This window comes from Salvelinus fontinalis, chromosome 24, assembly GCF_029448725.1.
Source record: "Salvelinus fontinalis isolate EN_2023a chromosome 24, ASM2944872v1, whole genome shotgun sequence".
NCBI lineage: Eukaryota > Metazoa > Chordata > Actinopteri > Salmoniformes > Salmonidae > Salvelinus > Salvelinus fontinalis.
The window spans coordinates 5967803-5985843 of NC_074688.1; the positions used below are offsets into that span (position 1 = coordinate 5967803).

At 44.5% G+C, this 18041-nt stretch overlaps 3 protein-coding genes across 6 annotated transcripts in view; 2 read left to right on the forward strand and 1 right to left on the reverse strand.

Annotated features, from left to right (window-relative positions):
* Positions 1–6403, forward strand: part of LOC129821829 (signal-induced proliferation-associated 1-like protein 3) — an 85723-nt gene extending 79320 nt beyond the window's left edge. For all 3 annotated transcript variants that reach the window (XM_055879510.1, XM_055879512.1, XM_055879511.1), the window contains 2 exons: positions 394–475; positions 1092–6403. In XM_055879510.1, coding sequence (XP_055735485.1) covers positions 394–475; positions 1092–1235 — 226 coding nt within the window. In that variant the 3' untranslated portion in view covers positions 1236–6403. The remainder of the gene's footprint in view (positions 1–393; positions 476–1091) is intronic.
* A 3912-nt stretch (positions 6404–10315) lies between these two features.
* qpctla (glutaminyl-peptide cyclotransferase-like a) lies at positions 10316–16141 on the forward strand. 2 transcript variants are annotated; one of them, XM_055879514.1, is made up of 7 exons: positions 10316–11229; positions 11417–11563; positions 11716–12009; positions 12740–12901; positions 12967–13066; positions 13152–13268; positions 14952–16141. In XM_055879514.1, exons 1-7 carry the CDS (start codon positions 11017–11019, stop codon positions 15095–15097), a joined length of 1179 nt encoding a protein of 392 aa, XP_055735489.1. In that variant the 5' UTR covers positions 10316–11016; the 3' UTR covers positions 15098–16141. The 2 variants fall into 2 exon arrangements, with proteins under 2 accessions (XP_055735489.1, XP_055735490.1); XM_055879515.1 differs by having other exon boundaries at positions 11453–11563.
* Positions 16142–16179: 38 nt separating this feature from the next.
* On the reverse strand, positions 16180–17839 carry LOC129821832 (homeobox protein six1a-like). The gene is made up of 3 exons (XM_055879516.1): positions 17357–17839; positions 16726–16889; positions 16180–16505 (listed from the first exon to the last, which is right to left on the reverse strand). Exons 1-3 carry the CDS (start codon positions 17756–17758, stop codon positions 16307–16309), a joined length of 765 nt encoding a protein of 254 aa, XP_055735491.1. The 5' UTR covers positions 17759–17839; the 3' UTR covers positions 16180–16306.
* Positions 17840–18041: the final 202 nt, after the last annotated feature.

Consider the following 18041-nt stretch of genomic DNA (forward strand, 5'->3'; position numbering starts at 1 on the left):
AAAGCACTGCCTACACTTGGACTTCCCATTTTCCTTTTGTCAGGTCAACCTCACCTGTCACATGTAGAGAGCTGTACTGGCAGTGCCATCCTGTGGTTAGCTGTGGTAATTACACATGGATCAAACAAGTTACCAAGGATCTCTGAACACCTGCTGTAGTGAACAAACAGTGGGGTGTTTGAGTTAAAGCAGTCTGGCCTGTTCAGCTTGTGTTGTCTCAGGGCATGACGACAACCAGCCTGTCACTGAAACTGCCTCTTGTTTACCAAACTAACACGTTGTACGGTCCTCACAAACTCTGTTGTTCTGTTGAACACACCTGTTAAACCCGTCTGCCCTACCTGCTACTTAACCCATTAGACTGTGTGAGTTAATGTCTTTGTGTGTTTTCAGGGATGAGGTACCCAATGACCTTTCGGGACGGCTGTACAGCCTAGAGGTGATGCTGAAGCGGCTCAACACTGACCTGGAGAAGGTACTGTTTACACCAGAGAGACATTTAGACTCTATGCTAATTTAAATGGCTGTACCACTGGCACAGCTAGAATTGAAACTGGTAATAAATAAACGGCCTCCCGAGTGGCGCAGCGGTCTAATGCACTGCATCGCAGTGCTAGAGGCGTTACTACAGACCCGGGTTCATTCCCGGGCTGTGCCACAAACCGGCCGTGGCCGGGAGTCCCATAGGACGGCGCACAATTGGACCAGCGTCGTCCTAGTTAGGGGAGGGTTTGGCTGGGGTGGCTTTACTTGGCTCGTCAAACTCTAGCGACTCCTTGTGGCGGGCTGGGTGCCTGCAGGCTGACTCCGGTTGCCATTTGAACGGTATTTCCTCCGACACATTGGTGCGGCTGGCTTCCGGGTTAAGCGGGCGGGTGTTAAGGAGCGCGGTTAGGTTGGAGGAAATTTTCGGGGGACGCATGACTCCACCTTCGCCTTTCCCGAGCCCGTTGGGGAGTTGCAGCGATGAGACAAGATCGAAATTGGGGAGAGAAAAAAAATACCAATGCAAAAAAGATCAAGATAATTAACACTTTCTTCCCTTTCTCTTTCTGTCTCTCCCCCACATTCCCTCCCGCTCTGTCCCTCAGGAGAAGGAGGACAAAGTGCACCTGTTGGCTGAGATGGCTAACCTGCGGCAGAATAACCAGCGGCTCCAGGAAGAGAGCCACTCGGCCAGCGAGCAGCTCCGCAAGTTCAGCCTGCTCTTCACCGACCCCCCACAGAGGAAGTGAGCTCACACGAACACAGGAAGTGACCTCGGAGAGAGAGTGCGAGAGCATCCGCAGAGAGAACTTGTGACCTAAGCCAGAGAACGATGGAGAGGAGGGAAGAGGTTAGGATAAAGGTGATTTTAGTGGAAAGACAGTCACAGTGAGTTTCATGCTGTTGGGATTGAGTGGGGAATGGATTTGTTAGTGGGTCTGGTTAGGCACTGTGGAATACATGGGCAATAGAAAATAGAAGTTAGTGTGTGAAGTGATGTACAAAAAATAAGAGGTAAAGAACGCCCCCCCCCCCCCCTACATTCTCACGTTCTATCCCTCGCCTGCTGCTTCTGTCACATTCCAACCACACCATCTCCCTCCTGCCTCTCCTAGAGGGGTAGGATGGTAGGGGAGAAGAGGAGCACTACCTCTCCACCACTGACCTGCTCTGGGGAGAGAGACCTGCCGTTATGCCGCCACCCTCTCTGTGGTGCACCACCCACAACCAGAAACCCTGCCTCGCTCTGGGCTGGACGGACACAGGGACTGCAGAGAACCAATGGATCCCCGTTGGCTCATCTGAAACCGAATTGCCTAGACAGAAGAGCCTGCAAGTAGACACGCCTATTTTTTTTTTACTCTAAAAGAGTCCCAACACAGCACAAGCTGACTCCCTCAGCCTGTGCACCCAGAGTGAATCCCTCTGTCCCTGCTTGTAGGTTTTTATTTTTGTACACACCTGCGTCAGTAAAAGCCAATAAAGAAGAGAGATGTTATGAACTGTAGAACACTAGATCACCCAGAGAGGCCTAATACTGTTCCTGAAGCAAATCAGCCAAAAACAAACACGAGCTCTGGCTCAAAAAAAAGGACTCCAACTCCCAGAATGCTCTGGGAGACGTGTGTTTATAAAAGATGTGGTACTGTACTTTTGCCCATATGGTTCAACATATAGCTTGAACACATGCATATTGTACTGATACGCTTTGTTGCGTGTGTGTGATAGGCTGGCACGGGGCATTTCAGTCATGAGCAAGCTGTATTATGACAGCTATGCTAGTGAGCTGAGACGAGGCATCTTGTTCGTTCATAGACAATATATAGTGTCATAAACTCAATGATAGTATCTCAATCTCGTTTTTTTGGGCTAACGGTCAATGTTAAAGGTATTTACAAATATCTAAGCATTTTTTTTTTTTTTTTTTTTTTTTTTTTACATATGTAGAATTAAATTATCATTTAGTGGTTTCTGTTTTGTTTACCAACTGCTAGTACACACATCTGTGTGCATTTAGAAAATACATATAAATTATCTCTTAAACACTGTAGCACCTGTGTCATGGTACAATAGCTGTGTGTGTGTGTGTGTGTGTGTGTGTGTGTGTTAGAATGAAGGGGTATTATACATACGTTTTGCTAACAGTCCTCGTGTCTGCAGATTTAAACTGAACAATTTATACACAACTGTGAGACCTAGCTAAATAACTTAAGTAACTTATCTTGTGGTGATGGGTCTGTGAAACGTGTGGCCATTTCAAAAACAAAGAAATGTCCATCTGACAGGAATACACTAAACTTAATCAACACACAAACGTTCTCCTAACTAGCTTGGTTATATTCTCTATAGAAACAATTTTTCTTACCGATGTGTATCTTTGTGTCCATTGTTTGTTATGAATGTGGGATAAATGGAGGGGAGCGCGGAGCTGGCAAAACCAACGGTGTGGGTTCCAATTCTCGTTTGGGCCACATCCATTCACTAAAATTATGAAACTGTCTCCTGAAGGACCATATTTTTATTTTCGTTCCATTATATGGAACCCCCTAGCACAGTTAAGTTTTTCAGGAACCCCCTGTCCTGCCTCAACTGGAAATCCTGTCTTCCCTTCACTACTCTCAGGACCCTTCACAGACATCCCCTTTTACGGACTGTACTATTTATTTGTATTTATTGTTTTGTGTGTGGACATGTACCTATACGGTGTAAACCCTTTGTGACTGGATCGGTGGACATTCACATGCATATGGCACAAAAACACAAACATACGAAACAAACTACACAACCCTGCCCTCACTCTTTCAAAAACATCTGTACATTTACGAGAGACATTACGTTTCGATAAGAGCAACATATACAGTACATTGGGAAAGTGTTCAGACCTCTTTACTTTCTCCACATTTTGTTAGCCTTGCTCTAAAATGTATTTAATAATTTTTTCCACTCATCAATCTACACACAATACCCCATAATGACAAAGCGAGAACAGGTTTTACAAATTGTTGCAAATTTATTTACTTAAGTATCCAGACCCTTTGCTATGAGACTTAATTCAGCTCGGGTGCATCCTTTTTCCATTGATCATCCTTGAGATGTTTCTACAACTTGATTGGAGTCCACCTGTGGTAAATTCAATTGATTGGACATGATTTGGAAAGGCACACACCTGTCCACAGTTGACAGTGCATGTCAGAGCAAAAACCAAGCCATGAGGTTAAAGGAATTGTCCGTAGAGCTCCGAGACAGGATTATGTTGAGGCACAGATCTGGGGAAGGTACCAAAATATTTCTGCAGCATTGAAGGTCCCCAAGAACACAGTGGCCTCCATTCTTAAATAGAAGAAGTTTGGAACCACCAAGACTCTTCCTAGAGCTGGCCGCAAAGCCAAACTGAGCAATCGGGGGAGAAGGGCCTTGGTCAGGGAGGTGACCAAGAACCCGATGGTCACTCTGACATGGCTCCAGAGTTCCTGTATGGAGATGGGAGAATCTTCCAGAAGGACAACCATCTCTGCAGCACTCCACCAATCAGGCCTTTATGGTAGAGTGGCCAGACGGGAGCCACTTCTCAGTAAAAGGCACATGACAGCCTGGCACCATCCCTATGGTGAAGCATGGTGGTGGCAGCAGCATGCTGTGGATATGTTTTTCAGCAGCAGGGAGACTCGTCAGGATAGAGAAAGATGAACGGAGCAAAGAACAGCGAGATCTTTAAAAACCTGCTCCAGAGCCAGGACTTTGAACCCCGCTCAAACATCTCGACTGACCTGAAAATAGCTGTGCAGCGACGCTCCCCATCCAACCTGACAGAGTTTGAGAGGATCTGCAGAGAAGAATGGGAGTAACTCCTCAAATACAGGTGTGCAAAGCTTGTAGCGTCATTCCCAAGAAGACTTGAGGTAGTAATCGCTGCCAAAGGTGCTTCAACAAAGTACTGAGTAAAGGGTCTGAATACTTATGCAAATGTGATATGTTTTTATAAATGTGAAAAATGTGGGGGTATTGTGTGTAGAGTCATGAGAGGATAAAACAATGGACTCCATCTTAGAATAAGGCTGTAACGTAACAAAGTGTAAAAAGTCAAGGGGTCTGAATACTTTCCGAATGCAGTGTACAGACATCTGTCTCCATTTCTCTGTGTACTGTAAGCTGCCTCATCCTCCTCCAGCCAGTTATATCATCTTGGACATACCAAGAGCAACTCAAACAACCCTACACACTCATGTTATCACTGACGCTCAGCAAATGTGCTGTGATGTTGATATCTGCAATGTCTTAATCTTTATTTAGTTTATTTGTGTGTGGAGGGGTATGGGTGTTTTTAAGGTTTAGTTTGGCTGTATTTGATTTCAAGAAAACTGTAGTTATATACAGTACCAGTCAAATGTTTGGACATTCAAGGGTTTCTTTATTTTTGCTATTTTCTACATTGTAGAATAATAGTGAAGACATCAAAACTATGAAATGACACATGGAATCATGTAGTAACCAAAAAAGTGTTAGACATATCAAAATATATTTTATATGCGAGATTCTTCAAAGTAGCCACCTTTTGCCTTGATGACAGCTTTGCATCCATCAACCAGCTTCATGAGGAATGCTTTTCCTTCACTCTGCAGTCCAACTCATCCCAAACCATCTCAATTGGGTTGAGGTCAGGTTATTGTGGAGACCAGGTCATCTGATGCAGCACTCCTTCTTGGTCAAATATCCCTTACACAGCCTGGAGGTGTGTTGGGTCATTATCCTGTTGAAAAACAAATGATAGTACCACTAAGTGCAAACCAGATGGGATGACGTATCGCTGCAGAATGCTGTTTTTTTTTTTTTTATCGCTACAGATTTCTTGTTTTTTGGCCCAAGCAAGTCTCTTCTTATTATTGGTGTCCTTTAGTAGTGGTTTCTTTGCAGCAATTTGACCATGAATGCATGATTCACACAGTCTCCTCAAACCGTTGATGTTGATGTGTTTTACTTGAAATCTGTGAGGTACAATCTGAGGTGCAGTTAATTGACGATTTATGAGGTGCAGTTAACTCTAATGAACTTATCTGTGGCGGTCCTCATGAGAGCCAGTTTCATCATAGCGGTTGATGGTTTTTGCGACTCCACTTGAAGAAACTTTAGAAGTTCTTGAAATGTTCTGAATTGACTGACCTTCATGTCTTAAAGTAATGATGGACTGTTGTTTCTCTTTGCTTATTTGAGCTGTTCTTGCCATATGAACTTGGTCTTTTACCAAATAGGGCTGTCTTCTGTATACCCCCTTGTCACAACACAACTGATTGTCTGAAACGCATTAAGAAGGAAATAAATTCCACAAATTAACTTTTAACAAGGCACACCTGTTAATTGAAATGCATTCCAGGAGATTATTTGATTGTTTTGTTGTCTCCACTATTATTCTACAATGTAGAAAATAGTAAAAAATAAAGGAAACCCTTGAATGAGTAGGTGTGTCCAAACTTGTACTGTACATGTTGAACATAGCTCGGTGCATCAATGTTGCATGTGCACAAATCACAAATGGTAACATCGAAACTTGGTAAATGGATCAATTGTATGAATCTTTTTTTTTTTTTAGATGTCTTAATTTATTTTTGGAACATATTGGCCACTTTTGCGACATGAAAAATACAAAATAGTGAAATTAAGAGGGTACTTAATTTACTTTTATTTCTGTATATGCTGTTTGATTTTAAATCTTTGTATAAAGCTGATTTGTATGATTTACATCGTTTTTCTTACTTTGTTGGCGCATTCTGAATGAGGCAGGAGTGCTTTATGCATTGACAAACTTACTGTTGAACATTGTTTTCCTTGGGGATGTTGTATCAATGACTGTACATTTTAAAAGTGTAAATTGTTTTCATTATTTTATAAGAACAAATATTAAAAATCTTTCATAATGATAGAATCTGTCTTTTTTTTTGTTTTTTTTGGCAATGGTATTTTATTTTAACTAGGCAAGTCAGTTAAGAACATTCTTATTTACAATGACGGCCTACCAAAAGGCCTGCGGGGACTGGGATTAAAATAAAAATATAGGACAAAACACACAGACAAGAGAGACACTATATAAAGACAGACCTAAGACAACAACATAGCATGGCAGCAACACATGACGACACAGCAAGACAACATGGTACAAACATTATTGCGCACAGACAACAGCACAAAGGGCAAGAAGGTAGAGACAACAATACATCATGTGAAGCAGCCACAACTGTCAGTAAGTGTCCATGATTGAGTCTTTGAAGTAAGAGATTGAGATAAAACTGTCCAGTTTGAGTGTTTGTTGCAGCTCCTTCCAGTCGCTAGCTACAGCAAACTGAAAAGAGGAGGGACCTAGGGATGTGTGCGCTTTGGGGACCTTTACCAGAATGTAACTGGCAGAACTGGTGGAGGATGAGGGATGCAGTAGGTGTCTCAGGGGGAGTGAGGCCTAAGAGGGTTTTATAAATAAGCATCAACCAGTGGGTCTTGCGACAGGTATACAGAGATGACTAGTTTACAGAGGAGTGCAGTGCTGAGTCCTATAAGGAGCATTGGTGGCAAATCTGATAGCCGAATGGTAAAGAACATCTAGCTGCTCGAGGGCACCTTTACAGGTCAATCTATAAATTGTCTCCATAGTCTAGCATGGGTATGATGGTCATCTGAATCAGTGTTTGTTTGGCAGCTAGGGTGAAAAGAGGAGTGATTACGATAGAAGAAACCAAGTCTAGATTTAACCTTAGCCTGCAGCTTTGATGTGCTGAGAGGACAGTGTACCATCTAGCCATACTCCCAAGTACTTGTATGAGGTGACTACCTCAAGCTCTAACCTTCAGAGGTAGTAATCACACGTGTGGAAAGGGGCATTCTTCTGACCAAACTACATGACTGTTTTGGAGATGTTCAGAACAAGTTTAAGGGCAGAGAAAGCTTGTTGGACACTAAGGAACCTTTGTTGTAGAGCATTTACCACAAAATCCGGGGAGAGGCCAGTTGAGTATAACCCTATCATCTCCATATAAATGGATGAAAGAGCTTCCTACTGCCTGAGCTATGTTGTAAATTGAGAAGAGCATGGGACCTAGGATCGAGCCTTGGGGTACTCCTTTGGTGACAGGCAGTGGCTGAGACAGTAGATGTTCTGACTTTATACACTGCTCTCCTTGAGAGAGGTAGTTCGCAAACCAGGCCAAAGACCCCCTCAGAGACACCAATACCCCTTAGCCGGCCAACAAGAATGGAATGGTCTACCGTATCAAAAGCACAACATTGCTTAGAATCAAGGGCAATTGTGTCATTTATGACCTTTTAAGGTTGCAGTGACAGATTGTGTACCAGAGAGAAAACTATAGATGTCAAGAAAGCCAGTCAGTTGATTATTGTCAAGTTTTTCCAACACTTTTGATAAACAGGGCAAAATAGAAATTGCCCTACAGCAGTTAGGATCAGCCTGATCTCCCCCTTTAAATAAAGGATGCACTGTGGCTGCCCTCCAAGCAATGGGAACCTCCCCAGAGAGGAGAGACAGGTTAAAAAGGTCAGAGATAGGCTTGGTGATGATAGGGGCAGCAACCTTAAAGAATAAACATTGGGGTCAAGTTTAAGGAGCTCCTTTAGCACCTCGGACTTAGTGACCGCCTGCAGAGAGAAACTTTGTAGCGGGCAGAGGAAAAAGAGGGAGGGGCATCGGGGATAGTCGCATTAGAAGGGGTGGGAGATGAGGAAATGTTGGACGGGCAAGGAGGCATGGCAGAGTCAAATAGGAATCCTGACATAATGCAGTGGTGATTAAAGAGTTCAGCCATGTGCTCCTTGTCAGTAACAACCACATCATCAACATTAAGGGACATGGACAGCTGAGAGGAGGAGGGTTTATTCCAGGTCTTTAACCGTTTCCAGAACTTCTTGGGGTTAGACCCACAGAGAGAACTGCCCCTTAAAGTAACTAACTTTGGCCTGAGTGCACTTATTGCTCATTCGCCTGAACGACAGCCAGCCTGCCTGAGTATGCGTGTGCCGAGCCTTTCGCCAAATTCTTGAGGTGGAGTAACTCTGCCAGATCACGGTCCAACCAGGGGCTGAACCTGTTTTTCATTCTCATTTTCTTTATGGGCGCGTATTTGTTAACAATACCACTGAAAATATTAAAAATGAAGGTCCAAGCGTCTTCGACAGAGGGAATCAAGCTGATTCTATACCAATTTACAGAGGCCAGGTCATGAAGGAAATTTGCTCTGAGTTTTTTAGCAAGCATCTATGACAAATCAGGACAGGATGTTTCACTGAGGAGCCATTACGAACACGGGCTGTAAAACAGTGATCACTAAGGTCATTACAGAAAACAGACTGATACCTGTCAGGATTATTTGTAAGGATAACATAGAGGAGAGTGGTGTTTGGAGTCAAAACTTGTGGGATTGGTGATAATCTGAGAAAGATTTAGGGAGTCCCATTGCTTTAGGACTTGGTCAGGTGGTTTAAGCATGTCCCAGTTTTGGTCACCTAGCAGGACAAATTCAGACTTAGTGTAAGGGGCCAGGAGAGAGCTTAGGGTATTTAGGGTAAAGGCCGGTGCTGATGGTGGCCGATAACACCCAGCAACAGTCAACAGAGTTATTTGAAAGTGTAATGCTTAAAACCAGCAAATCAAATTGTTTGGGGACAAACTTGGTGGAGACAACCCGAGCACTGAAGGTGTTCCTTGGTAATGATTGCCACTCCACCACCTTTGGAAGATCTGTCTTGCCGAAAAAAGGTTAGAACCAGAAAGGTTAACATCAGTCTTCATAACACTCTTTCTTAACCACGTCTCAGTAATGACCAACACATCTGGATTGGAGCTGTGAACCCACACTTTCAATTGATCAATTTTAGATAATAAGCTTCTAGTGTTAACGTGCAGAAAACCCAGGCTTTTACGAGAGCAGAAATCAGTGAAGCAGAGTACAAATCAGAATTGGGTAGCAACAGTAGATGGGTCAGGGTGTACATGTACATTTCCAGATCAATCAGCAGTAATACAATCAAGGCATGGCAGAGGACAGGGAGAGCTCTTCAGTGTTGATTTATAACATTTGAATGTGCATTAGATGACAAGATCATATTGTAGAGCAATTTCATCAAGTAACATGAATACAAAGCCAGGGAGAGGTGGTTAGAATAGGATGGGAGGCCAAGAGTCCATGTATCCAAAGTCCCGAGTGTGGGAACAAACAGTCTGGCCCATGGTTGGGTAAACAAGCAAGTTCATAGTCAACACTGCATGCAGGAGTCACAAGGCAAATAGCATAAAGCACAAGAGAAAAATATAACGAATTGGGGCTAGCCATTGTAAATTCAGACTAACTTACCCCAACAGTGCGTGTGCTGCATTTAACTATTTGATGACATGAACAGGTTTTGGTTGTGCGTGTGCATGTAACCTGAGGCATACAATGTATCGACTGAATTCTCAAATGAAACACTAAATGGAACCAAATGGAACAGTAATGTCAAAGAAGCGGCAACAACGTTCCTCTGGCTCAGACACTGCATGCAACCAATGGTCATCGACCTTCAGATTGCTATAACAGATTAACAAAACTATAAACGCAACATGCAACAATTTCAAAGATTTACAGTTCATATAAGGAAATCATTCAATTGAAAATAACTGCATTAGGCCCTAATCTATGGTTTTCACATGACTTGGAATACAGATATGTATCTGTTGGTCACAGATACCTTAACAAATATTTTTGTTCAGTAGTTAGCTAGCTGATACGTTAAATACCTATCGATGCTTCGTAAGAGCTGTCAGACGGGGACTGCGCCTTTAAAATAAGCCCTTGCTTCGTCACTGTCAACGAAAACCCGGAAATCAGGCCCCAAAAAAAGCAAATTGTGTTGCGTTATCAGTGGATTCGATTACTTCAGTTAGGTGAGAAAGCTACAGAAGTTACAAACCACGTTAGTTGCTGCATCTACCTATTGAAAATAAAAGCCGAAATCAGGTGTAAGACATTTGAGAACAACGGATTTTAGATAAGGAAGAGTAGCCTAACCATCGATAGATTCATGATATCGATAAATGTTCAACTCCAATGAAGCAAGCCTAAGGATGACACTAGAGTGATCGGAGATCGGGGATAGATCATAACAGGCCTCATTGAAAGATGGTTTTGGCATGTAGAAGTACATGTTTCCATGAAAGGGTAGAGTATAATTTGTATAAATGCCAAGGGGGGCTTAGGGTAGCCTAGATAATATTATTTAGGAGTCGAGGTATGGCGTTGCAAATACAAGCTATTACAATACTATTATAAAATAAATGTGCAACGTCTGGTGCAATTATGCGAAAACTTCAAAATAAGACGCTAAGCTGAATTGCGGACTCTATCTAACCATATAATAGGTGCTGTTTCACTGTAAGTTCAGTTCGGGGACTGACACGTAGCTGTAGATAGGGCCAACAGGGAACGAGCAGCTGCCGTCAGTTTCAGTTATAGAGATACTGGTCTTTTTCGTTCTAACCGTGTTTTAGAAAGCTTTGTTATGTCGAGAACTAGTCGACGCTACAAGCCTTTGCAGGCGAATAACGGTGCTCTCCCTGGTTGCAACTCGGTTCGGATGCCCCGTGCTCGGGTACTGGTCTTCTGTCTCTTGGGTGTGCTGACTCTTGCTATGGTGTTGGGTTTATATTTGTCCAACGAAACAAGCAGCAACCGCAACAACAGAGTCCCCGTCGTGGATTTGGCAAAAGACAGGGTAAGAAACTCAATCAATTACTGTACTATTTACAGTTGCGGTAGTGATTGTTGTTCAGGTACAGTTGGCACACAGAATGGTGTCACTGAGGGCTTCAGTGATTTGAGGTTTGTTATTGTGTGTTCTATTCCATGTGTTCATCTCTTGCTCTCTCTCTACCACCCACCCACTCATTCCTCTGCTCCAGTTATCTCATAAGGCCAGTAAGTCTAATCCATCCCAGGTGCGACGGCTGGTGTCCCAGGTAGACGGATCACGCCTGTGGGAGACTCACCTTAGGCCCATCCTCATTGAGAGACTCCCAGGAACCCTGGGCAGCCAGGCCGTACGCCAAGTGAGTGGATCAGGTAGACTAGGTGACAATAATAATGATGCATTTATATGGTTTCTCACAGCACTTTCATGTAGGAAAGAATATATAATTTCTAGTTAAAGATCAAACGAAATTCCTCTAGTTCACACCCTTTTCTCATTTCTTTATATCAGCACATCTCCTCCACATTGTCCTCCCTTTCCGCTGGCTGGACAGTAGAACTCGACTCTTTCCTGTCGCCAACGCCTCGGGGTCAGGTCACCTTCTCCAACATCATTGCGACCCTTGACCCCGGGGCCCCTCGCAGGTTGCTGCTGACCTGCCACTATGACTCCAAGGTCCTACCCCCGGACCCCCGCGTCCCAGAGAGGGTGTTCCTGGGGGCCAGCGACTCAGCGGTACCCTGTGCCATGATCCTGGAGCTGGCTTCTGCCTTGGACGCCCAGCTCAAAGCCCTCAATCAGCAGGTACCATGTACTTCAATTTATTTTCAGGGACTGCATTTTAGATCTATTTATCAGTATAAGAGATTTTGAGATAAACAGTCAAATGTTCGAACAGACCTGTCCCAAGTTGGCAGCAAACAAAACGCAGTAGCACAATGAGCCTAACAATGTGTTATCAGGCATTGTGGTCACAACCATACGCGTCTGATTTCCTCGCTTAAAATATATATTTTTTTACATGACATGAGAACCCTTCTCATTCTAAGGGCAGCAGGCAGTTTACTCAGATATACAGAATAAAATACTGCAATGGAAAGAACAGAGAACTGGTGAGGGGGAAAGAGCGAGGTGAGATGCTGAGTAGCTGGGTTTCTCTCCCTACACTCTATCTCCTCCTTTCTCTCTGCAGTGTAGAATATAAAAGTGCTGACTGTAGCCTTGCAGAGAGTAGCCCTGTTTAGCAGCAGACTCCATCCTCTGTTTAGCAGTGTCCCCCCCAGAGACTAAATTTGGAAGTCAGAAATACACGCAACCACACACAGCCGAACTGCGACATCACTGCAGCCTCACACAAAATAAAATAAACTGCAAGAGTGACGTTGTTGTTGGGAATTGAGATGTGATGAAATGACATTGCCTTGGCCTTTACTTGGCTACCAGTTCACCAGTTGGCACAGAGCAGAACATTCTCACCACTTTCTCCATCTAATGCGATTAAACCCTACCTCCTCCCTCTGTCTCTGTGCTCTAGGCATCTGCTGTAACCCTCCAGCTAGTGTTTTTTGACGGAGAGGAGTCGTTTGAGGAGTGGACAGCCACAGACTCTCTCTACGGATCAAGGCACCTGGCAGAGCGCATGGCACACACACCCCACCCACTAGGCTCCACACACACCAACCTGCTGCAGGCTGTGGTAAGACACCTTTGTGTGCACATTAAAATATGGCATCCACTCACTCTCACCTCCGTCCATTTTAGGATCTCTTTGTTCTACTGGACCTACTTGGTGGTCCAGACCCTTTGATTGTAAATCACTTTGACAACACTGCCCGCTGGTTTGACCGTCTCATCGCTGCAGGTAACACACACACCCCAGGGAGGGTCAGTTCCCTTATTGTCGTTGTCTTTCTGCACTTTAACCCTCCTCCATCCATCCCTCTCAGAGAAGAGGCTGCACAGGCAGGGTCTGTTGACCTCTCACCCCTCTGAGCAGACCTACTTCAGGAAGGACGTGTACCTGGGCCCTGTGCAGGACGACCACATCCCCTTCCTACATAAAGGTGGGAGGGTGTGCTCATATACAGACAAAATGACATACAATTGTGGCCAAAAGGTTTGAGAATGAAACAGCAATATTAATTTTCAGTCTGCTGCCTCAGGTTTGTATGATGGCAATTTGCATATACTCTAGAATGTTGTGAAGAGTGATCAGATGAATTGCGATTAATTGCAAAGTCCCTCTTTGCCATGCAAATTAACTGAATCCCCCAAAAAACATTTCCACTGCATTTCAGCCCTGCCACAAAAGGACCAGCTGACATCATGTCAGTGATTCTCTCGTTAACACAGGTGAGTGTTGACGAGGACAAGGCTGGAGATCACTCTGTCATGCTGATTGAGTTCAAATAACAGACTGGAAGCTTCAAAAGGAGGGTGGTGCTTGGAATCATTGTTCTTCCTCTGTCAACCATGGTTACCTGCAAGGAAACACGTGCCGTCATCATTGCTTTGCACAAAAAGGGCTTCACAGGCAAGGATATTGCTGCCAGTAATATTGCACCCAAATCAACCATTTATCAGATCATCAAGAACTTCAAGGAGAGCGGTTCAATTGTTGTGAATAAGGCTTCAGGGCGCCCAAGAAAGTCCAGCAAGCGCCAGGACCGTCTCCTAAAGTCGATTCAGCTGAGGGATCGGGGCACCACCAGTACAGAGCTTGCTCAGGAATGGCAGCAGGCAGGTCTGAGTGCATCTGCATGCACAGTGAGGCGAAGACTTTGAGGATGGCCTGGTGTCAAGAAGGGCAGCAAAGAAGCCACTTCTCTACAGGAAAAACATCAGGGACAGACTGATATTCTGCAAAAGTTACAGAGATTGGACTGCTGAGGACTGGGGTATAGTCATTTTCTCTGATGAATCCCCTCTCCGATTGTTGGGGCACCCGGAAAAAAGCTTGTCCGGAGAAGACGAGGTGAGCGCTACCTTCAGTCCTATGTCATGCCAACAGTAAAGCATCCTGAGACCATTCATGTGTGGGGTTGCTTCTCAGCCAAGGGAGTGGGCTCACTCACAATTTTGCCTAAGAACACAGCCATGAATAAAGAATGGTACCAACACATCCTTTGAGAGCAACTTCTCCCAACCATCCAGGAACAGTTTGGTGACAAACAATGCCTTTTCCAGCATGATGGAGCACCTTGCCATAAGACAAAAGTGATAACTAAGTGGCTCGGGGAACAAAACATGAATATTTTCGGTCCATGGCCAGGAAACTTCCCAGACCTTAATCCCATTGAGAACTTGTGGTCAATCCTCAAGAGGCGGGTGGACAAACAAAACCCCACAAATTCTAACCAACTCCAAGCATTGATAATGCAAGAATGGGCTGCCATCAGTCAGGATGTGGCCCAGAAGTTAATTGACAGCATGCCGGGGCGGATTGCAGAAGTCTTGGAAAAAGGGTCAACACTGCAAATATTGACTCTTTGCATCAACTTCATGTAATTGTCAATAAAAGCCTTTGACACTTATGAAATGCTTTTAATTATACTTCAGTATTCCATAGTAACATCTGACAAAAATATCTAAAGACACTGAAGCAGCAAACTTTGTGGAAATAAATGTGTCACTCAACTTTTGGCCACGACTGTACCATCACAACACTGTGTCGCCTCGGCTGATGGGATTTTGTCTTAAGAAATCACTTAAATCCTGCATTTCTTCTTTCTTTCACACCAACTCAGGTGTTCCTGTGCTTCATGTCATTGCCACCCCCTTCCCCCCGTTCTGGCACACGCTGGATGACATGGAGGAGAACATGCACCGACCCACAGTGGAGAACCTCACCAAGATTCTGGCTGTGTTCCTGGCTGAGTACCTGGGCTTTTAACCACACCTGGACCCACCATTGGACTGGTCCCATAAACGAGAACCAACAGATTACATGGACACCTTTTAACCACAGTGTAGGAAATACAGACAGGGGTTTGGGGCAGTTTTGCCCTGACGTTGCAAAAGACTAGGAGAGATAATGTTCCTCTGTCACTGGACAGGTTCCATCCACTGAAACCAACACTCATAGACACACTGATCTGAGAGCAGAACTACCATCAAGTTACCCTGCTGGATGTAGGCAGCTTGTATCACAGAAAAACCTTGATGGTACACGTTCATGGAAAAGAGGCCTTTCTGTGGATTTTAATATTCTCATCGGCTTGTTTTTTTTAAAGTCTTAAGGCAACGCTAACCTAATCCTTTATGGTCATCTGTTGTGATTTTCCAACACTCAGTGAATATCAGATTTTAGACTTGATTTCATGCAATAATCTCATTGAGCTGACATTGAAGGTTATATTCACAGAGCATGGCAGTGACCGAAAAACTTGAAGAAACATAATAATGAATGACATTAAAATGGTTGTACTATCACTGGATATCTTCTGTATGCATTACCTCTCCCCAAGAGGTTTCCGGCCGGTCTTGGTTTAGCCACGGAGTTATATTTCATCTCTCACATCTTACCAGAGTGCTGATTTCAAAAACGGCTTAAATCAGAAAAGGTGTAAATAAGCTGTGTAAGAACACAGCTGAGTCAAAAACGTCAGTCAGAATCTCATAGGCCAGATTGCCTCTGCGGCAGACAGGCAGTTTACGTACGTACACACACTGGATGGTGTTTAAGCTCAGTGAATAGGAATCATCTCACACTCGTCCCTATGGGACATACAGACAGAAGACTACAGTGGGAGAGGCTGTGTGCTTGTCCTGGCTGTACTAACATTTGGCCGTGGTTTCTCTCAGCTGCAACCTGGGTCGTGTTCAGGGAGCATGATATGGGAGCACTTTGTTTTAAAACATTGTTTATTCCCAAATGCTTGTCAATGATTAGGTCTGATGACACATTTCTGTTTTCAATTAAACTATTTAAAAAATGTTTTGCTTTCGTCTGTTGACTTGATTTAACACAACCTACAATTTTCAGTACAGGGTATCATGAAACTACAAAGCTAAGTTACTCAAAAGATTGAATGGTCTTACAAACATTTCTAGCAAGACAAGTGAATAGTGCCTATGAAGTGAGCATATTATACATGATGGCTCAGGTAGTGAAGAGATTCAGAGTTGTCCCCCAACCATATGGCTCAGAAGTGGGGGCTGTGAGGGGTTGGGGGCAGGAGAAGAGGGAACTGGGGCTGCCTGGAGGTAAACGTCCATTGTCAGGGAAGGGGTAGGCCTTTGGGTATGCTGCTCCTGGGGTTCTGTTGGAGCCAAGAGGTGGTCCACAACCTTTCTGTTCCCTAAGAGGAGAGAGAGCACGTCAGTTCCCTGGTTGTGCCAGAAGAGGGCAGTGGTAGTCCACTGCAAAGCTGTTAGCTAAATGAGAAGTAGTGCAGTCCTTTAAAAAAAAAAAAGAGGTTTGACTGCAGACAATAGAAATTAAAGGAGGGATGAACATTTAGAAACTCTTTTAGAACTATTTCTCATGAAATGTATTAGAAGGAGAAAGTGAAGACTCACCCGGTAGTACCGTGAGCTGCTCGGTCTCGTTGCCGTCTGTTCTTGAACCAGTTGCTCACCTGGGTGGCGGTGAGACCGGTGGCGGCCGCAAGCGCTCGTTTCTCACGTGGTGAAGGGTAGGGTTTACAGTAATACCACTCCCACAGCACACTCCGGGATTTCTCCTGTAAAGACGAACATTAAACTCAGATTTCTGAAACAAGTAGGTTAATGATTTAAAGTTCATGGTAGCAGTAAGAGGCCTCTGCTCCTCATCTCCTTCCCTTCATCTGCACTGATATGAGGGAAGTTACATCCATCATATTGCTTTGTCCGGTCCTGTGAAGACAGGTGTTCAGTGCATTTGAAGCTGACTGAGTGTAAGACACTTTAGGCTTAATTAATATCCAGGTAGAAAGTCCCTTTTGTCTTGACATACCCCATCTTGACTCCACAAGGGCCTTCCTCCCCTCATCTTTTTTGTCTATTCTAAACTCAGATGCAACACCTAATGCATTATAGACAGCTTAATTATGGACCAGGTCCTAGGGACATTTCGTTTTACAAGAAGCAAAAATGCTGAGGCAGTATAATAATTAAATATTGTATTAATATCTGCTCAAACAAACCTAGCAGATTTAATTCACTGTACCTTGAAGCAGTAGCTGGTCTCCTCTCCATCCCAGATGGTTAATGGCAGGGGAAACTTACGGCGTACGCGGTACTTCCCCACAGCCCCAAGGGGGCGCCCTCTCTGGCACTCGGCCTCCAGGTAGTGTGCCCTCAGCCAGAGCTGCTGCAGCAGGGGGTGGCTGCGATTGGAGAAATGGAAGCTCTCCAGGAGGGCGTAGAGGTCCGAGAATCGCCCCAGATGGAAGGCCACGGCAGCCCGCGCCTTCAGGACGCTCTCCAGACCCCCCGGGCAAGAGGAAGAGGGGGGAAGAGTGCAGAGGAAGTCAGTCAAGCGCTCCATGCGTCCGCTCTGCAGAAGGACCTCGCACATACACGCCACCTGTTCTACCGAGAAGACCATCGCCATGGAGATGGAGCCCATGCACACCAAGAGCTCAAAGGTTAGTTGGCCTACCTCTGTGACCTCTCACAACTCTCTTAGTGAAGGGAAATGTTTTAGAGGGAGCTGCTGTTGGGTGAATAAGTCTGTGTGAACGTGTGTGTGTGTATATATATATATCCTTATCCATACCCGGTCCCGCCCTGGCAATGTTGAACTCACAGGTAACCTGAGAGCATGGGGGTTACAAAAACAGTCACACACCGGATTGTACTCAGTTGTGTACCCATTCATCCAGAGAGAAAGCATGATTGGGTTATTCAAA